At 41.2% G+C, this 22,603-nt stretch overlaps 1 protein-coding gene across 1 annotated transcript; it reads left to right on the forward strand.

The window, feature by feature from the left end:
* The first annotated feature begins 16,256 nt into the window (after positions 1-16,256).
* Positions 16,257-17,180, forward strand: LOC149374120 (uncharacterized protein F54H12.2-like). Its single transcript, XM_089594728.1, has one exon. It carries the CDS (start codon positions 16,257-16,259, stop codon positions 17,178-17,180), a length of 924 nt encoding a protein of 307 aa, XP_089450854.1.
* The last annotated feature ends 5,423 nt before the right edge of the window (positions 17,181-22,603 follow it).

Here is a 22,603-nt window from a genome sequence, read left to right on the forward strand (position 1 = left end):
TCGATGTCATGGGGAGATTGTCAGAGCTGACTGCTGGCTCACCATATCGCCACGCTGGATGAGGCACTGGTTGGGAATATAGGTCGGCTCCGATGAGGCGGTCGATTTCGTGAAATGTCAAACGAAGGGTCGGCCAGCGGCTGGGGATCTGCCACAATAGAGCCACGGATGGACGTAAAGTCGCTGACAGTGAGACGCTACCATGTTGGCTGAGACACAGCGTGGTAAAGGGGAGCGTAGCTACACAGCCCGGCAGCACGACTCTATTGAAAAATACCATGTAATTTTATCACATCGTAAAAGTACGTAGTTTTACCATATGGTTTTTAATCATTTACCACATGGTTTTTTTCTTAAATAACTACATGGTTTTTAAAAACTGTATGACTTTTCAAGTAACTACATGATTTTTAAAAACCACATGATTATTTGAGACAATACCATATGATAAATGACTAAAAACAATATGGTAAAAGCATGTATTTTACCTTGTGGTAATATCACACGGTTTTTTTAATAGAGGAGGACCAAGTGAGTTCTGGCCATGGAACGAGCTGCAAGATTGCCTCCAACACCAGAGATGAGCAGGTCGATGGCTTGTAGACGAGTATGGAGCCTACGTGCGAGATCAGTAGATACAATGGTGACTTCTGAGCACGCGTCAAGTAGATCTAGGGTGAAGACAGGCCGACCGGGAGGCCCAATCAGCTGGACTCGGGGCATAGGTAGCACGACTAGTCAGGCCTGCGAACTCTCCTTATTCTTGCTGTCGCGAGCATGTTGGTTATCTAACCAAGCTTCCTTCGACGGTGGGGCGTCGTCGCAGGGATTGGATGGGCGTCGACGACTGGAATCGTGCAGCAGGCTGTAATGTGATGCCCTGCAGTGCTGATAGGAGGACTTGGAGGGGCAGTCCCTTGCGGAATGCCTCGATCGGAAGCAATTGAAGCATAGACGTTCACGGCCGACCAGCTCCTCCTTAACACCGGGCTCAAAGCTCTGAAAGCGAACGAGCTAGACGTACACCCGACCACTGTTGATGCAGGCAGTCACAGGCTGGACGTGCTGGGCTGACGACTTGGCCGTGAAGTTTCGATGAAACTGAGCGCGCGGCCCCGGCGCTTTAGGAATGTTGTCAAGGCAGAGAACATCACCACATCTTTCTCGCCCGCCAGACTCGTCTCTTTCAGCTTTTCCGTCTCATCTTCCCAATCACACCGGATTGTCAGGTCCATAGCTAACACGGTGCAGGAGACGAACCAATCATCCCAATGATCCATGGCACGTCCTAGTGTTCGAAGCTGCTCTCGATGACGTTCTAGCGTGTCCAAGAGAAGCTGCAATCCTACCGCGGACTCGTCACGCAGCGGCTTGATGTTGCGCAGGGCGGTGATGTGGTCGTAGATGAATAAGCGCCGCTGCTCAAAACGGGTCTCCAATGCTGCCCGGGCTGTCACGTAGTTGGCGTGAGCTACGCGCACTGTATCGAGGGCTTTCTTAGCTTCCCCCTGCACGAGGGTCTTAAGGTGTATTAGGCGCTAGACATTCGTGAGCTGATGATCTTCATGGACGAGGGCGCGGAAAAGATCTCGGAACGACTCCCAATCCGCTCTTTGGCCAGAAAAGATGGAAATGCTTCTCGGTGGAAGCTTTAACTCGCGTTGCTGCATGAGGCCGTTTTGGCTGGAAGTACGTCCCGTTTGCGAAACCAGCGCCTTTCTAGTATTGTAGATATGCGCTTTGGCGCAAATGTAGCTTGTCTCTGCTGTAGCGTACAGCGTATTAAGGTTAGAGGCTTCCTCGGGAGGGATGGTCCTCAATAGATAAAGGTGGTTGGCGGTGAAATCACCCCAATAACCATCGAGGGGCTCGAGTCTCACCCTCACGTCGACAAAGCCGGAGGTCTACTCGTCGGCCTCCACTGCTTGCACGGAGTTTGTGAGCTGCTGCAGGACCCCGGCGAGGGCGTTCTGAGCGCCTCAGAGGCTGCTGATGATCGTTTTGACCTTGAAATTAATAATTTATTAACTTAACGCTTGGCGTTATCGTAGAACTGTTCAGTGCACCAGGACGGAGGGACGTTAGAGCCTTCATGATGTTAGTCCCGAGTGGTTAAAGTTAGGCGCGACTGCACAAAAAACCGTGATACGCGATCAGGGGGTTTTTTAGAGGCAGGGCAATATGGCGTCGTTCATATATCGTGAGAGCGATACCGCAGGAGCGACACTATTGGACCACGGCATAACAATGCCATAGCAACGTTTCGCGAACGCGAGCGCCAGTGCAAGCGCGTGTTGGCTTCCGTTTGTGTAGCAGCACGGCTTTTGGCGTCGTCGAGGTCGCTGGAGCTGGACTATAGTCAGAAGACGGCCGTAGTAGCTGATGATACGAGTCACGGTATGCACGGCCAGTGACGCGACACTCAGCTGTCGTGGCTAGAATGCAAGAGCTGGACCGCGGACCCTCTGGCGGCCGCGGCAGCCTTACACGGCCAGATTGATCGAACAAGAAAACAATCATACACTCAACCGCACCCTATTGTGCTTGATATCCAGCTCTAAGGACCAATGTTAACTTTGAAGAACAGGTGTTGATTTTCTGTCAGTTAGTTTATTTAGGTTTTACAGGACAGTAACGTTACGGTGGAAAGCAAAACCTCTAACGACACGCGGAACGAAATTGCAGAAGTGAAGTCGGCCATGGCTCGATGTCCTTTTTTTCCCGTCTTCTCTTGAATCGTGCGCGCTGCAGTCGACGGGCCAGTCTTCCTGGGAGTAGAAAAGGTAGATTTAAAGAATCCTGACAGTTTTTCTCAGGTCAACATCAATACGCAGTCCTTTAGTCGCAGTCTGCGACTGCCTTCCGAAGTCTTGCTTACCACTAATAGGGTTTATGCCTCGAGTCCTGATGGGTCACATTTCTTTGTGCGTGCTTTGATAGATCAATGCTTTTAGAGCTCGTTAATATCTAAGTATGTTGCTGACCTTATGAAATTAGAGCATAGGTATGTTAGCATCTTTCTTTCTGGTGTTGGCGGACTGGTGTCAACTGTTTTTAAGTCTCCAGTCGTTCTGACTATTCGACCTCGCTTTGAATCTACATCAGTTGCGAAGTTGAATCTCTGGTTGTTTCAAGAGTTTCTTCTTATCAATCACCTACAGGTTGCAGTTTGTTAGATTTAACTAGGTTTCAAGGGTTGACTTTAGCGGATCCGGACTTTCTCTCCCTAGATAAAATCGACATCTTACTAGGTGCCGCTGTACATGCATATATAATAAATAGTAAGGTACGGTAAGGTGATGCTAACCAACCTATAGCTTCCTCCTCGAAATTAGGTTAGCTCTTATCGGATCCCGCGTCTATTAAGCCGAGTAGCACTGTCCAAGATTTACTTGTGTTAATGAATACTGAACTCACTCATTTAGCTAGAAGAATTGGTGCAAAGGTTTTGGAAAGTTGAGAAACCTCCTTCCCCCAAACATAAGCTCGATCAAGATGAATTACAGTATGAGGTAGTACAGGCCGTTTTCTTGCACGCTTACCTTTTAAAGGTGATCCGCTTGAAATTAACATACAAAGACAAAGATTCATACCGAAGTGCTGTAGCTATGTACAAGCACCTGAAACACAAATTCCTAAGTAACCATAAACTTCATCAAGCTTATACTCAACTCATGTGCGAGTATTTAGAGCTCGAGCACATGAGACTAATAAATAATCGTGATGAAGCTCTCTGTTTCTTACCTCATTACGGCGTTTTTAAAGACATCAGTACTACTATTAAACTAAGAGTAGTGTTCAATGGCTCAGCTAAACAGATAGGAGGCTTATCTCTCAATTCGATCATACACACTGGTGAAAATTTGGTTGCGAGTCTTTTCGATATTATTATTCTCTGGTGTCTTCAATCGATTTGTCTTTTTACCTGACATTGAGAAAATGTTGATACAAATCTTTGTTCAACATGAAGATCAAAGATACCAAGCCATACTCTGGAGACCTAATGCATCTTTGCCTATCACTGTTTATTTACTCACGACCGTTTCTTATGGCTTAGTTAGTTCACCGTTTTTAGCCACTCGAGTACTCTGATAATTAGCGCTAGAACATAAAATCTTACTTCTCTTATCCGCCAAGATAGTTCACGAGGAGTTCTATGTTGACGACTGCCTGTCACGTGGTCACACTGAGAAGGAAGCCCAGCTGAAATGCAAATAACTCTTAGAGTTACTAAGAAAGGGTGGCCTTCAACTTTGTAAGAGGTCATCAAACACTTCCTCGATATTATCTCATTAGCCCACGGAATTGCTCGCAAACGATCCCAATCATTAAAGGAGGGTGATGAAAATATTTCTGTGTTTGGGTTAAGTTGGAATCCCAGCACTGATAGCTTTTAGTTTCGCGTGATTTCCATTGAAAGCAATACTATATGGACCAAACGCTCGTTACTTGCGCAACTCGTAAAAGATTTTTGATCCAATGAAAATGGCCTCTCCCACAGTAATTTTCGCCAAGATCCTTTTTTAGTCCCTTTGGATTTTAAAAATGTCCTGGGACACAGCGTTACCGGCTAATGTACTAAAAACTTTGGTTAGCTGGTTAGACGAACTAAACAAACTGAATCGAATCGAGATTCCTCGCTGGAATTTCTACTCTTCTGTGAAAGAAACGATCGAGATTCATGGATACGCTGGTGTGTTAAAAAATACATACGCAGCAGTCGTGTATCTCCGCGTGGTCAGACAGGATTTGGTATACGTCTCCTTGCAAATCGCTAAAACAAAGGTAGCACCAATTAAGGTAATAAGTATACCACGTCTAGAGTTGTGCGCTGCTCAATTACTGCCCAAGCTTGTGAAGCGTTTCCAGGACATAGCTGTTCTTGACAGCGTAGCATTGCCCTTATGGTCTGACTCTACGAACGTTCTGTGTTGGCTTAAGTCCATATCCTCTCGTTGGCCGGTTTTTATTGCTAACAGGTGTTCTGATATTCACACTTTAGTTCTAACCGCCACCTGGCATTATGTTTAGTCGAAACAAAATCCAGCGGATGTGGCTTCTCGCGGGATTATGCATGCACACTTGCTCGAGAAGCAGATCTGGTTCCAGGGATCCAAATTTCTTCATGAACTTTGTCTGGTCCACCCGGCTTTTGAAGTCAGTTTACTCAATAGTCAAATTACGGACTGGGTTAAGGTTCATGTAAATACGTACGCATACGAGGCAAATGAAAGTTCGGCGATGTTATTCCTAAAGGATTTGAGTTAAGATAGTTCAAATTGGGAGCGTCTTGTGAGAGTGACGGCCTACTGCCTTAGATCTTTTTATCTATACTATCATAAAATTATTGGCAAGACCAGCCAACTCCTCGATCTGGACAATTGCCTTGTGACAGGTTACACGAGACCCCCTCTACAGGCTAGTTTACCTTTCATAAACGTAGATAGTACCTTTTCTCGAAATTTAAACTTAAGAATAGGTGAATTAAGGAATACCCTTTTACTTTTGATTTATTTACACCAACAAAGCTGCTTTAGAACTGAGTTTATCATTCTTAAAAAGAATCTAGAGCTACCTCTAGAGAAATAGCTGCCTTTACTTCTCTCGAGTAGATTAAGATCCCTAACACCCCTTGTGATGAACGACTTAATCAGGGTAGGAGGTAGGTTGAGTAACTCATTACTTGGATATGACGTCAAACATTTTTTATTTTTTTCGATAAAGATAATATTACTTTTTTTCTTATCGATTTTTACCATCGACTAACTTTACATGGGGGAAAACAATTGACACTTATGAGTTTGAGACAATTATTTTGGATTCTCAGAGGTAGACAAGTTGTTGAGATAAATCTTTGTATACAATGCCGTCGTTACAATGTGCGAACTTTAACCCAGCTTATGGGTGAGTTGCTAAGCGCTCGTGTTCTGCCAAGCCTCCCCTTTTCTAAAACTGAAGTTGATCTAGCTGGCCCAGTAATGGTGCGGTTGTCTAAAACGCGAGGTAAGGGTACGCTTAAGCAGCCTTTTTAGCAGTCTTTCATTGGTTCTCATCATGTCGTAGTCACTGTACACTGAGGAAGATTTGGCGCCGTCAGCGTACCACCGGTAGTACAGTGCTAGTTCGGAAGTTTAGTGCGTCAGCAATACCAGTTGAGACGAGAGCTGCACAAGACTTGTATATGCGGTGCACCTAACCTATGGTACATACGTTGAACCACACTATAGGTAACGCTACTATACTTGGGCTCGTACGTACGCTGTTCCGACTGGGATACCTGCTATCCCAGTAGTCAGAGACAGCAGACTAATCGTGATTTGGTATAGCTGCTGTAGGGGGAGGGACACTTGCTGCACCAAATCTTTCTCAGTGCACTGACCTTTTTAGCTATCAGGGCACCAACTTCATTGGAGCAAAAGCGGAATTTAAAAAATCATCAAGATCCTTTAAGGATTTAGAATCATTTGACTCCAAGTTTTTGAATCTTGGGACTCGTTGGCATTTCAACCCTCCCTCAACCCCACACTTCGGAGGTCTATGAAAGGCTGCCATCAAGTCTACAATGCATCATTTTCTGCGTCGTGTCATTGGACAGCAAACGCTTACCTTCGTTGTGTATTCTACTTTAATGTGTCGTACAGAAGCAGGTCTTAATTCTCAAGCATTACATTAATCGTCAAGCATTACAAAGCTTCTAGAACTTAAGCGACAAGTAGTGCCACCCTGATGGTTAGAAGTTGAACCAATTCTACTACTAAGTGTGTAGTTCAAACGGTATTGGCGGCGAACAGTAGTAAACAAAAGCACCAATTTTTTTCGTCTTAAAATGAATAAGCAAAAGCCCGAGCGCTTTCCTTGTAGTGTATCTGGCTGTGATAATGGTTTAAGTGTAAATGAAATTATTTTTAATACTATACCAAATAATAATAGTATATTCAAAGATAATTAGATTAAGGCGTAGAACATGACCAAAAAAGTCACTACTTCAACAATGGTTGGCAGAGGAAACATTTTCGGAAAGACAACCAGTTTTAAAGTAATTTGATTATAATGTATGATATTTCTTATGTAAAAATTAATGTCCGTTAGGGTCAGATATTGTTCACATTTTAAAACCTATACACCTTAAAAATGTACTAAGACACCTACAATATAATTACAGCTTTCTCCAGAACCAGAAGGGTAAGAACAGCTACAATAATACTGTAAAATTCTTTCTCCGAGCTTATAGGGCTTATTCTAATCTCCAGCTCATATGGTTTTCCAAGCCAGTTATTCGATTTCTAACATAAACAGACCGCATTTTTTTACGACGTTTTTAATTTTATGGTACAATAAAAGATGTTTTGCATTTGCTACATTTTGTCCTTCACCTACATAATGAAATAAATTTAATAAACTTATGAAATACTTAATTCATGTTTTGACTCTATTAGCACGTCTACAGTTTGAACTATATACTTAGTAGTAGAATTGGATCAGCTTCCATTAGGGCGGCGCTACTTGTCACTTAACATCGCGAATTATCTTGTGTTCTTAATTACAAACGCACTCAAATCAAACCTGAAATTATTTGATTTACCTTTTTCACCATCAACAACTATTGTAAGTGATAAGCGTATCACATTTTATTTCTAATTAATTTCTAATTAAGTTATCATTGACAGCGCCGTTACCTTTTTTATAATAGGATTTAATAAAATCTTGTAACGCTCTTATTTTTAAAAAATAATATAAGTTGTTGTGAAAATTTTTCCCGTACAGATCCAGCAGGGTCCAAAATTTTTTAACTTTTTAGAGTCATGGACAATACCAAAAAAGTATAGTAACAATTTGAATACCATTTTAAGGGTTTTTCCATTTTGGCTCTTTAAATATTCCGGTTTTCGTAGAACGACCCATGTACTCATATTTCTTATTCATACTATGACGTAGTCTTAGACTATATAGTAGTAGTTGATGAAACACTTCGGCCTGTTAAAACAAACCCCCACCACTCGGATAAGGGGTCTACTTTGACGAAACCAAAGTGTTGCATGTAAGTATTTGTGAGGTGGGAATATGAAAAACTGTCGAGTGGAAGGGAGAACATGCGAAATCGAAACGTCGCGGAAAGAGAGAAAGAGAGAGAGAGAGACAGAGAGATATATGAAATCCTGGAGACGCGGAGAGCGATGATGTGTAATATAATAAGTTTTCTATTACATACGAGGTATATTGCTTCGAAGCGCGCAAATTGATCTTACAATTTGTCTCTTTGTATTAATTTAGTGAAAATGAACGAAGTCACACTAGGTATTTTAAATTTTATTTAAAAATTTTGAAATTTGTATAAATACAATTTATTAACAAACATTGTCGATTACAAGAATAATTTTACAGTTTTTATTTTATCACGTATATTATATATTAAGTATCACAACATATAGTAATAACCAATGTACATTAAAAATTTACATAACACTTCACTTCCTTTATTGATGCTACAGCTCTAGTCTATTACCTGCAATGTTCTCGTAATATACCAATCTCGACGCGTATATGCTCGTCCACCGGTTTTCTTCAAAATACGCAAATATTAAATAAGGGTCATTCCGGGGTACTTCCACGGCATAGTTGTAAGTGTACCACGTTAGATCATCATATAATATTTCTCGCGGCCACATTGCTTGTAAATCGGGGAATGAAACAACGTACCCCTGGTAATATCGATATTGATTCTCGTACACAATCACTTCCATCAACACATTAACCGCTGATGGTCTGGTAAACGAGTATTGCCGTAATCGTTGTAAATGCTGCAAACGGAAAAACTCCCGTACAGATGGTGGTATATGCGCTTCTTAAATTGCCACCTGATCGTTAGCATCACTCACAGTTGCACCTTCAAAGAGGTCCGTCGACTCAGTTGGAAGCATTTTAGTAACTGACTTCTTTTTCTCTAAGTTCGTAAATCTGTAAATCATTTTTTACACAATGTTGCAGAATCTTCCTACCTTACACCCCTCCCTCCCATTACAGACATGAGTAAAAACGCTAGGTATGAAAATAATCATACATACATATGAGATCAGAGGTAGATTGCGCGAGTAATGAGATCGTTTTTTAGCGAGCCACGCGTTGACATAGCACATCGATACTCTATGAACCAAAGTCAGCACATTCCTGAAAGTGAGACGTCGAATATCCACTATGTAATATAAATTAACGATTGTTTTATAACTGTTCTTCTCAAATTCTTGAGAAATCAAGGTGATGGATACTCTATACGAAATAATCAGCGCATTCCTAAAAAAATAAGGAGGCGACTGATTATTATTAGATATGGGATAACTTTTATTTTATAATTTTAAAAACGAAGTAATTGATTTATTATATACAAGAGTCAGCACATTCCTTAAAGTAAAGCAACTACTCACGGGGGAAAAAGTCGACCAATCACAATTTCTTGCAAAAATATTATATTAAAAGCAGGAGAAAGACGCTCAGCCCTCAGTATCGTTTCAACATTACCAATGGATCCTATTACAAAAGCTCATTTGATAAGCGTGCTTAGATGTTTGCTACGCGTTGCACTCGTTCGTGAACCACACATTCGTACTATGTGTGGTAACGCCTGGAGTAGTAATTTTTAATCATTATCGAGCAATACATTACTTAAAAAATTGTATTTTCTTGTCTTACATTGTCGAATAACAACCGTGAGTGACATGTTGAAACGTGATTTTTTTAATAATACAGTCGTTCACGAAACTGTTGTAAAAGCTGTTCAAAAATTTGTCGATCGTAATCATCCATTAGAAAAAAATATCGTGCGCTCTTACCGTAAGTATACCTTGAAATTATTGTTTTTGTTAACTTTCAGTCATTAAAAATTAAGTTATACCTAGTGATAAGGCAAATGCATGATGATACACTTGGGGACGGAGTACTTTTTAATGTTGATATAATCACGGAATGTACACCGCCCACAATGGGTGGTAAGCAGACTGTATTACTATATTAATTGATCAGGTATAATTTTTACATTTTTACTTGCAGAGAAAATCCACAACCATCGACTAGTGGTTTAAATCGACCGATATACGAAGATATTAGTGGTGATAATAAAAAACATTCAGATACGGAAGAAGCAAGCAAAAAAAAAGATTGTAGTAGTAGTAGTAGTAGTTTTTTTTTTTTTTTTTTTTTTTTTTTGTGGAGGGAGGGGAAATGCATTGAGGCACACCACAGGGATAGCGGTAGTGTGGGACTCGGTGTTTTTTTTAATTGAACCACCCATACCCACTAAACCCCCCCCATGCCGCGTGGCTTTTGATCCACCCCGGAACCGCGTTAGCATTACTTCAGGGTGGAGCCACCAGGGAGACCATCGCGTCTCACAGCATTAACGAGCTAACTCGCCACCATTTGCTAGAGGTGCTGATGCTCTCGAGTCCTGAAAAGGACTCGAAGTCCCTGAGGACCAGCACCTTGTCTAGCGCTCCATAGTAGGCCGCCTACTTAGCCAGCACCACTATAAGCTTAATGCTTTCCCTTGCTGATAGGTAAAAAGTACCCAGCGCAGCATGGGTCCACATAAGCCTGTCTTTCAACTCAAGGCCTTTTTGCCTTATTTTGATCCTGCTTGGGCCTTATCCCTGGCCTCTTTCAGGGCTCTTCTAAATAAAGGGCAGCTCCCGCTGCCTGTTTCGTGCTTGTTGTCTGTTGTTGGGCAAAGAAAGCCCCGTGCTGGGCCTGGACACTCTTTCTTCCAGTGGTTTGAGCTTCCACGCCGGAAGCAAAGCTTGGATCTGTTTTTGTTCTCACAAATGCCTGAGACGTGTCCAAATCCCAGGCATTTGTAACATCTTGTTACTTCAATTCTTCTTCGAATTCGGCAGCTTACAAAGCCAACTCGTAACCTGCCGTCCTTTTCTACTTGTCCGGCAGATGCTTCGTCCACCTTTATTAAAGCCAGCCTCTGTCCCCTGGCATTTGGCTTTAAGAGAGCTACTTCTGGCTCCTGGCTCTGATGTCCAAAAGTCCTAGCGAAAGCCTCTTTGACCTCATCTTCCTCTACAATGGCATCCAAGTCTCGGACCTCTAATGTCACTTTTCTGTCACTCATTTTGACAGTATCCTTTGCGGCTACCGACTATTTAATTTGCTGTGAGAATGCAGTAGCATTCTCTACACCTTTGGCCTTAATAAGTATGTCTCCTTTTTTTGTAGTGACAACACTTTGGACTGCCACTTTAGCCTTATCGGGATCAAAGTTCGCCTTCATAGTCTTCAGAACCGTTGCAAAGGTCTGTCCTTCAGCCATCTTCACTACTACTGTTGTTGTGGCGTCCACTTTTTTCTTCCGGCTTGTTTTGTCATTCAGTGAAATTTCTTCTTGTTAGCCACTGCCTGTTTTCTTTTTTTTTGAAGACATAGTCTGCTGGTGTTTCTCAGGGCTGTCCGATAGGCTCCGGCTTCTCTTACTTCGTTCTATTTCCTTTAAGGCGGTGTTCAGGGTTCGTTTCTGTACATGCCGTCGGAAATTATCTCGCCTTTTTTCCCTCCACTGCAGGGATTCAAATGACGACTTCCAAGCGTTGGTATACAAATCTTCTTCAGTAAGACAGCCTTTTCTTAGCACCTCTGCCTCTTGAAGATGCTTAAGCGCTGCTTTGAGTCCATTTTTAACACCGTTCGCTGTGTTGCCGTACTTTTCGTTAATCATTTGTAGCGTCTCTATAATGTCATTCGTTGCTGATTGGACTTTATCAGCAACTTGCAGTCGCTTTTCTCCGAGCCTAGTGATACTTTCTTCTAAACAGGCAAGCTCTTCCTGGGTCTGGTGGTTAAATACCGACACGTTGCTAACCTCGGTGTCGTTAGTGCCTATACTCGACAGGCTTCCTCGTCGTCCTTTGTCTGTAAGAAAAGGCCATGGAACATTTAGCAGTCCCTGTTGGCCATGAGACACGTCTTTGTGCCCCCCCCCCCAGAATTTGTGAGGCCTGCGTCAGTCACCCGGGCTTTCACTGGATTGGAACTGCCGGCGGATTCCCTCAGAGAGGTTACCGCCTGAGGTACAGGTTTTGCATTGACGTTTTCCATATTGGCATCTTTATTAATATCGTACTGACCCGCGAAGGCGAGCACTACCTTTTTTTCTAGAAATAAGTATTTGGAAAGTGTTAAAACCAGGGCAGCAGCCCTCTCTGTCACCAGAGAAGACCGCTACTTGCTCGGGCCGGCCGGGAGTCGCCACTCTCCCTCAGTCCCACCCACGGAGACTGCCCTGGCGTTGAGTAACAAGTGTAAGAATAGTGTTTGTGTGTAATGTATGTATTTGTTGGTATACAACGGTCATCCCAGCGAGACGAGCGGCAGGTGTACAGTCCCGAGACCGCGCAGACAACCCAACAAAACGGGCTGGCGTAAGGCACTAAGGTGCCGCCATATAGCCTCCTCAGTGGTGGTAAGCCTAGATGAGTCGGCCCACCACGTCTTTTTTGTTCATTAGGCGTACAGCCATATCAGATGTGGTTACCCAGACTTACCCGGGCCTCATCATCCGGCTTCACCCGTCACCGGGTCCCCAACGCAAGCCCGAAAAAGGACCCGCCACACGCAACCCAGAATAATTCGTAAGTGTCCCTGTGTTTGTTTAGTGAGACTGTGTGATGCATGTATCTGAGAAGAATGTTTTAACCGCCGCTTACTTCTATACACGACGGGTGCTAGTTTTTGTTGGCCCGCATCAAGCAATGGAGTGCCACCCACGAAAGCAGAAAAAAGCGAAGAACAAGGAGCACAAGCAGAGCCGGCATATGCATCCACACCGATAGAGGCATGGGGCGCTAGTCTCCCGTCTACATCGCCGCAGATACAGACGCCAACGCCACACACGCCCCCCGATCCACGCCCCCAACCACCACCACAGAGAGCCACCCCAGCTGCCCATCGTCACCTCTTATTTTAAGAGGATGCCCCTATCCGACACCCGGGGAAGCGCTCGGTATGGAGAAACTAGCGAAAACCCCACCCGGGAGTAGTAGTAGTAGTAGTAGTAGTAGTAGTAGTAGTAGTAGTAGTAGTAGTAGTAGTAGTAGTAGTAGTAGTAGTAGTAGTAGTAGTAGTAGTAGTAGTAGTAGTAGTAGTAGTAGTAGTAGGAGTTTTTTTTTTTTTTTTTTTTTTTTTTTTTTTGTGGAGGGAGGGAAAATGCATTGAAGCACACCGCAGGGACAGCAGTAGTGTGGGACTCGGTGGATTTTTTTTATTAGACCACCCATACCCACTAAAACCCTCCCCATGCTGCGTGGCTTTTGATCCACCCCAGAACCGCGTTAGCATTACTTCAGGGTAGAGCCACCAGAGAGACCATCGCATCTCACAGCATTAACGAGCTAACTCGCCACCATTTGCTAGAGGTGCTGATGCTCTCGAGTCCTGAAAAGGACTCGGGGTCCCTGAGGACCAGCACCTTGTCTAGCGCTTCATAGTAGGCCGCCTACTCAGCCAGAACCACTATAAGCCTTATGCTTTCCCTTGCTGATAGGTAAAATGTACCCAGCGCAGCGTGGGTCCACATAAGCCTGTCTTTCAACTTAAGGCCTTTTTGCCTTATTTTAATCCTGCTTGAGCCTTGCCCCTGGCCTCTTTCAAGGCTCTTCTGAATAAAGGGCAGCTTCCGCTGCCTGCTTCGTGCTTGTTGTCCGTTGTTGGGCAAAGGAAGCACCGTGCTGGGCCTGGACACTCTTTCTACCGGTGGTTTGAGCTTCCACAGCGGAAGCAAAGCTTGGATCTGTTATCTTCTTTACACTTGCCTGAGACGTAACCATATCCCAGGCATTTGTAACATCTTGTTACTTCAATTCTTCTTCGAATTCGGCAGCTTATAAAACCAACTCGTAACCTGCCTTCCTTTTCTACTTGTCTGGCAGTTGCTCCGTCCACCTTTATCAACGTCAGCCTCGGTCCCCTGGCATTTGGCTTTAAGAGAGCTACTCCTGGCTCCTGGCTCTGATGTCCAAAAGTTCTAGCAAAAGCCTCTTTGACCTTATCTTCCTCTACAATGGCATCCAGGTCTCGGACCTCTAATGTCACTTTTTTGTTGCTAATTTGGACAGTACCCTGCCCGGCTACCGACTTTTCAATTTGCTGTGAGAATGCAGTAGCATTCTCTACACCTTTGGCCTTAATAAGTATGTCTCCTTTTCTAGTAGTGACAACACTTTGGACTGCCACATTAGCCTTATCAGGGTCAAAGTTTGCCTTCATCGTCCTTAGAACCTTTGCAAAGGTCTGCCCTTTGGCCATCTTCACTACTACTGTTGTTGTCGCATCCTCTTTTTTATTCTGGCTTGTTTTTTCCTTCGGAAGAATTTCTTCTTGTTTGCCACTGCCTGTTTTCTTTTTCTTTGGAGGCATAGCCTGCTGGCGTTTCTCAGGGCTGTCCGATGGACTCCTGTTTCTCTTACTTCGTTCTATTTCCTTTAAGGGAGTGTTCAGGGTTCGTTTCTGTACATGCCATACGACCCGGCCCACCTGAAAAAAATGTCGGAATTCTATATAGAATTACTTCTGTAATACTTTCAGGAAAGCCATTTGGCATTACACATGGTTTTATATATGGCATTACATAAAGGGTTTTAGCTTGGTAATGCCATATGTAATTTTATACGGAAAAACAAATGGAATTACTTACTGGAAAAAGAAAAAATTTCTATCATCTAGAAATAACTGCAAAATACCATAATAAGTTATTTGCCGTTAGCAATTTGTCTTACCATCGGGATGATAACTTGATAACAAGGGGGTTCAGCTGATTTTACTTCCATATAAAAAAATTTAATTTTTCAATTTTTTTTTTTATTCCTGAAATATAACTTGAATTCCCTTGTTTTGAAGTCAACATCCTGATAGTAACATTAATTGTTTACAGTAAATGACGCATCGCAGTATTCTGCAGTTATTTCTAGATGACAAAATTTTTTACCTTCTTCAAATTTGTAATTCTATGTGTTTTTTCAAATGGAATCACATATGGCATAACCAAGCTAAAACCGTATGTAATGCCATACGTAAAACCATATGTAAAGCCACATGGCATTCCTGAAGATATTACAGAAGTAATCACACGTGGAATTCCGTCTTTCTTTTTCAGGTGGGGGTCTATACACAAATATCGAAGAAATGATACAAGAAATCAATATTTTTGATACCACACGAAATCACGTGGTTTTTAGTTTAGAAAGGGGTGGTTACATAGTGGCTAAGTTAGTCTGTTCGAAAACAACGCGCAGTGAATACATGAATCGCTATTTAATATTGTCCGAAAAATTACGTATAATCTTGGGCTTTGAAAGTGCAACGAGTCTTTTCTTGGAAAATAATGAAATTCGATCCATTCATCCAGCAAATCTCGCCAACGTTTACCGTCAATGCTCATGATTTACAGCGACATCTGTAAACTACACATTGTAGGAGACGTTTAATCGCGTTTGTGGCGGTCGGTGTCGTTGGACCTTCAAGGTTACGCGTACGGATGTGTCAAAAATGAAATTTTCTCACCACCTATGTATATACTATTATTGTTTAACTGCTTTTACAACATCGAAATCGATATAAGGGACCCGATTGGTGCCCCCATACCATTTGAATTTTGGACGCTGATGGTAACGCTTCACTTTAAACGAATAGATTTAAAATTATGGATCCCTACGAGGATTACTTTATTGCACTAAGTGGTGGTGGTGGTGGAAGTCTGACCACAATTTATGGAAACAGTGGAGGAGGTGTTGGGCGCATTTACGTTGGTTCTCCCTATCAACGAGGGCATGGAGGTATCGGATCGTTTCTTGTTAGAGTATTTTGACGAGTTTTACCACTCATTAAACGAGGTGCCAAAGCTGTTGGCAAAGAAGCTGCTCGTGCAGGTATGAACATTATGTCTGACGTCACCGCTAAAAATATACCTTTTAAAGAAAGATTCCGCAATCATGTGATGAAGTCTGGTAATGCGCTGAAGAGAAAAGCCGAGGAAAAATTGGACAAGCTTATGAAAGGTTCAATATAAACTTGGCCGATTCGACGAACCATTTCAGTTGCAATTGCTTCGTAGAACTATGCAGTCAAAGCGTGGTCGGCGTAAGAGTAAAAAGAAAAAAACTAAGTAAGCGCGTAAGCAAGATAAAGAAGAAAAAGAGAACAATAAAAAGAAACAAGAAGAAGGGACAGAGAACTGCAAGAGATATTTTTGAAAATTAAATTTTTTAAAAATGGCTTTTTTACACAGTCACTCATGTGAGTGCTTAAAGTCTGAGCTTCTGTTGTTTGATACTCCACCGACTCAAACAACTATCGAGGGATCGCACTGGATTCAATACAAGCCGATATCATCGCTCACGGACGATTCACCAATCGAATTTGTCGTACCAGGTAATGGTGATGAATACATCGATCTCGCACACACGATGCTCAGTCTTCGTGTCAAGTTGGCCGTCAATGAAGATGAAGAATTAAATACTGACGTAGCATCTAAAATCTCAAAGACGGGACCAATCAATAATTTTATGCATTCGTTGTTCAATCAAGTCGATGAGTTTTTCAATCAGAAGCCTGTATCGCCTCCTAACAACGCGTACGCTGACAGAGCGTATTTGAAAACTTTATTGAATTACGGTCCTGCGGCAAAATCATCCCATTTAACGAGTGCATTATGGTGCGACGATATGGCGACAAAGATGGACGATGTGTTGGATGCCAACGCGGGTCTCGTCAAGCGACGTACACTACTACTAGCAAAGAAATCGATTGATCTGATTGGTTATCTTTATTGCGATGAATGCAATCAGAAAAAATTACTCATCAGTGGCGTCGAGGTGAGAATGCGATTAGTAAGATCTCACGATGCATTTTGTCTCATAGACATTTCCAACTTGGTTTCCGTTCGTACCGAAGAAGAAAATCTTTTAGTGAGACGCATTAAAATAAGCCCATCTGTTTTATTAGCCCATACCAAAGCTCTGTCAAAGAGTACAGAAAAATATCCGCTCACGCGTGTCCAAGTGAAAGCTGTGACAATGCATAGTGGTATTCATGGCGAAACTTTAGATAATATTATTTTGGGCCAGTTACCTAAGCGGATAATCGTCGGTTTCGTGAAAAATCAAGCTTATAATGGCGATCATGGTCGACTTTAGCGGTTAGATGGCGCCACTAACTACATATATTATACTTACACTCGCTACTCGGACATGCCAATCGTCTCTCGGGTTAGTTGCTGCTAATACGCTCAATCATCCATAAATCGCAATCGCAATTGTAAGAAACTGCATTGGAACCCCAGCAAAAATTTTAATACGTAACAAAATGTTAGAAAAAGTGAAAATGTGTAATAATATGCCGTAACCCGCAAGAAAATGTAAGAAAATGTAAGGAACTGTAACAGTCTCATGGATTTCGGACGTTTCTTACACTTTATTATGTTGTGTTACAGTAGGTAAACCATGGCGGTTCTGGTACCCCCCCCAGCTTCCCCCTGAGATAGTGGTGGGGGAGAGGCTCTAGCTATAGCTGTGGGTGGAGAAGAGGCGGTGGTGGAGGGAGAGGCTGATCGGGCGGTAGAGGAGAGGCGGTGGTGGGGGAGAGGCTGATCGGGCGGTGGGAGGAGGGGCACGGGCGGTAGGGGCGGTGGGTGGTGCGGACTACTCGGATGGTAACGTCAGGGGAAGGGGGCCTCTTCCGGATGCTGTGATGTCGGATGGTACTGACAGCTCCCTTCCTTTCCGACCGCGAATCAAGCTCCAACGTCATCAGGATAGGTCCGAAAGGTGTAGGTGTGACAAGCCCAACGTACAGCGCGAGAGGAAGATGATCAAGCATGAACGTGTATTTCTTACCAGTGGATGTAGCGGATCGCGTATCCCGTTCAGCTGCAACCAACGTTGGCTTACTCAACGCAGTACCTTGCCAAGTAATGGAGCTATTATTTCTTATCTATACGGATGTGTTAGCCGTGGCCGATGACTTTTCGCTTCTTATTTATAGGCGTATAATGTACCAGTGTAATATTTTTTTCTTAGCAGGAGCGGGTGCAACGAGTCATGCTAGGATACACGTATGTGTAAGCCGTGGCCGATAACTCTTCGCTTCTTATTTAGGCGTATAATGTACCAGTATCATATTTTTTTCTCAAGAGCGGGCGTATCGAGTGATGCGTGCTGCCAGAGAACATGTATAACATTTCATAACCGAAAGCGTATCCCAACATTGCTTGGCTTACTCCTCTTCACCGCAGTACCTCGCCAACGAATAGAGTCAGTTAATACGATAAAGTAATTTTAATCGGCGCAGTAATAAGGAGGCGTGAATGAAAAAAATCGATATAGATTTATGAAGAACTAATTTATTGCATAAGTATTGTGTATCCGGTGTACATTGATTAAAAAATATCGTTTTGTCGTTGCTGCTCTTTAAAAATTTATTTTTTTAAAGCTGTAGCATTTTTCACAGCACAATGAGCTGAATTAAATTGGTGATTCATGCATTTGATATCATCCATACTAATTTTTTTTAAAGCTGGACATTGCTTAATATCATAAATGTACCTATAAAAATAATTATATTATGCAAATATTTAGTAAAGCGTATAATCATACTATAAGTAATGTACCTATTAAATAGCACACGGCGCAACTATTCGATTTTTTCAAGACCTTTTACGTAAATAACATCATCTTCTTTAATAATGGCTCGAAAGGTTGTAGCTAGATCCTCGTAGGGAACTTCTCCTGAGCTCCAACGAAGACCGTGGTAATTAAACTCCAACCATCGATTTTCACATTTGTTCTTAGGTAAGAGCTGTGCCCAAGAATATGGGGGCTTAAAGACAAAAACTGACGGTGTAGCATTTTCTTGTAGAGGTATAATAGCGACCTCTTTAAAAAGAAATTCGTTGTGCATGGTTTTAAAGCCTTAAACATCAACCACGTACTTCGTCATCTTAACGTTGTGACGATTATTAGTTAACTAACCCCTCTATCGATGTGTCATCTCTTTATATACAACTGCTAGTCACCGCTAGTTATCACTCGTATCGCTTTCGCAGAGGTAAATCAGTATAAAAGAAAAGTTCAAGCTGCTTGTCATTCATTTGAGTACGTTAACGCGAGCTGTAAGTATAATGGAGCAACTCCGCGAGTTTGCTAACGCCAACGCCGTGGAGCGTTACGTGATTTTCTGTGAAATAGCGCGAATAGAATATCAACGCTTGCTGCATAGTGATAATATGACCGAGATACGAGATTTTATTGATAATAGTGAAATAGTGCTTAAAAGTATTTCCAACTATAAGCTGTCTGTAAATTTGTCATCGCCAGTGGAAAATAAGTTGTTGAATATTAAGTGTCTTTTATCAACGTTTTTAGCAGCATTTTATAAAATTCTAGAAGTGCAAGGGTCAGGGCTCGATGAAAAATTAGACAATCAAGATGATTATAATTTTGTGACATGGAAAGATCTTAATAGTGCTTTTAAAAATCGCATAAGAACGGCTGTTATAACAAATAGTAGGCATTTAGATGTAATAAAATTTCTTAAGTCTGCGGAAAAAATATTCATTTTAAAAGTGCGAGAAATTCACGACGAGCAAAATGCTTTAAAAATTAATACAGTATTAACAGCAGAGTTTTTGACAGTAAAAAATGATACAGAGACTGTTGAAGTTAAATATTTTAATACTAAATCTGATTCCATTTTTGATACGACTGACCTACATGAATGGTTTAAAACGAATGTCCAGAAGCCTATTTTTACAGATACAGAAGAGTTTTAGGAGCGCGATTCTGGATGGACTTTACGCTCAATTTTAAATTTAGTAGTAAATGTAAATAAGTACAATGCAATGAGTGGTAGTTCTTACATAGAACTCCCTACTACTATCGAGAAAAAAAAAGCTTACGTGAATGTACAGAACGCAGATCAGCAATGCTTCAAATGGGCCATTATGTCAGCTTTACATCCAGTGAATAAAAATGCACAACGAGTGTCAAATTATACTCAATACGAAAACAGTTAGAGTTTCGAGGGGGACACCTTTCCAGTGCAGCCCAAGCAAGTTACAAAATTTGAAAAACAGAATAATGTGTCTATTAACGTGTATTTTTTGGAGAAAAGTACAAATAGTTATAAAACTTTACTCCTTCACTTGACAGCAGAAAAAAAGGATAAACATATTAATTTGCTGCTTATACAAAATTATTATATTGACACGTATAGTGAGGGAAAATCAAAGAAACAAAAAAATATTGACGGAGAACGTGATGATTTCGTTGATGCTGAGGCAATGGATGAAGATGAGGTAGAAGAAGATAGAGAAGGTTTTTTTAATGCAGAGGCAATGGACGAAGATAAGGTAGAAGAAGATAGAGAAAAATATTTAGAAGGAATCCAAGATGGTGATAATAGTGCTGATAATGACATAAAATACCACTACGTATATATTAAAGACTTATCTAGGTTGGTTAGAAGTTCTTTAACAAAACATCAACATAAAATATATATTTGCGACCGCTGTCTTCACTACTTTACAACTGATGAAATGTTAAAAACACATACGGCGGAGTGCGTTAAAGTGAATAAGTGTAAAATAAGCTTGCCGAAGTATGATGATAAAATTTTAAAATTTGAAAATCACATAAATAAAAATCGTGTACCATTTATAATATACGAAAACTTTGGGTGTTTGTTAAAACCTGTGCATAATAGTGAGCGAGCAATACAACACCATGAAGCATTAAGTGTTGGATATTATGTAAAGTGCAGTTTTGATAACGCGAAATCACGATACATTTTCTACAGAAAAAGAACTGAAAGCAGTGAGAATCCAGCTACCTGGTTTGTGAAAGAAATCCAAGATATTGCCTTAGATTTACATAGAATGTACAATAATCCAGTGCCAATGAGATCATTAACTGAAGAAGAGGACTTTGATTTTTTTAATGCTGATTTATGTCACATATGTGAGAAGTCTATTAAAAATGATGAAAAAGTTTACGATCATTGCTATTTTACTGGAGAGTAAGTATTATATTTATGAGTTTGTAATTGAGAAAATTTTTCCCTTTAAACTAAAATTCGCTTTTTTTTACTCAGATATCGAGGCCCAGCTCACAATGTATGTAATCTCAAGTATCAGGACTCGCGAGCAGTACCAATAGTTTTCCATAATCTCAGCAATTATGATGCCCACTTATTTATACAAGAACTTGTAACTTGATTTCCCGAAAGAGTACAAGTTATCCCTCAAACTAAAGAAAAATACATTTCTTTTACGAAGTACGTCAAAGGGACACGCATAAACTTACGCTTCATTGACTCGTATAGATTTTTGCCGTCGTCGCTTGATAAGTTGGGATCTTACTAAGAGCAGTATGATACTCTAGAAAAGGTTTTCAGTCAAGATGATGAATACTCTTTCGAGCAAATCAATATGCTGAAGAGGAAGGGTGTATTTCCATACGATTATGTAGCATCATTCGAAAAACTTGAAGAAATCGGGCTCCCATCTAAAGATGATTTTTATAGTAAATTATATAATGCACATATAAGTAGTGAAGATTATATACATGCTGAAACAGTATGGAAAACTTTTGATATTATAACTCTTGGACAATGTTCAGATCTTTACCTCAAAACTGATGTACTTCTGTTAACAGAAGTATTTGAAAACTTTAGAAATAATTGCCTCAAGGTTTATAAATTAGATCCTGCTCACTATTTCACTACTCCAGGCTTCACTTGGGATGCCATGTTGAAAAAAACGAAAGTAAGTATTATAGATAAGAATATAATGTCGATTGTGCTTTAGTTATTAATTGAGAATTTTTTTCAGATATCACTAGAACTCATTACTGATATAGATATGTTTATGTTCATTGAAAAAGGCATACGAGGTGGAATAAGCCAGTGCTGTAACAGATATGCAGAAGCTAATAATCACTATATGGAAAATTATAAAAAAGATGAAACTGAAAGATATATAGCATATTTTGACGTAAATAATTTGTATGGTTGGGCAATGACTAAAAAACTTCCTTATGGTGGATTTCAGTGGGTCGAAAATGTTGAGCAACAGCCTCATGATTTTTATAATATTGGAAATGAAAGTGCTTACGGATATATTTTAGAAGCGGATTTGAAGTATCCAGAGGAGCTCCACGATTCTCATAAAGATTTGCCATTTTGTTCCGAACACACTTTAGCACCAGGTTCGAAGCAGCCTAAATTAATGACAACATTAAGTAACAAGCATAAATATGTACTTCATTATGAAGCCCTCAAGCAAGCCACAAATCATGGATTACGACTGACAAAAATATATCGAGCCTTAAAATTCTGGCAAAGTGCATGGCTTAAAGAATATATTGATCTCATTAGCATTGAGAGAAAAAAGGCTAAGAATGAGTTTGAAAAAATGCTTTTCAAACTATTCAATAATGCTATTTTTGGAAAAACGATGGAAAATGAGAGAAAGCGCATCAATGTCAAACTTCTCAACCATTGGGATGGACGCTATGGTGCGGCATCGTACATTGCAAAGCAAAATTTTCACAGCTGTGATATT

This window comes from Copidosoma floridanum, unplaced genomic scaffold (genome assembly GCF_036245765.1).
Source record: "Copidosoma floridanum isolate Cflo_tuat_1 unplaced genomic scaffold, Cflo_Japanese_pri ptg000021l, whole genome shotgun sequence".
Lineage (NCBI taxonomy): Eukaryota > Metazoa > Arthropoda > Insecta > Hymenoptera > Encyrtidae > Copidosoma > Copidosoma floridanum.

Coding starts and splice junctions, on each gene's coding strand:
- LOC149374120 (XM_089594728.1), top strand. CDS start 16,257: ATGGCTTTTTTACACAGTCACTCATGTGAGTGCTTAAAGTCTGAGCTT.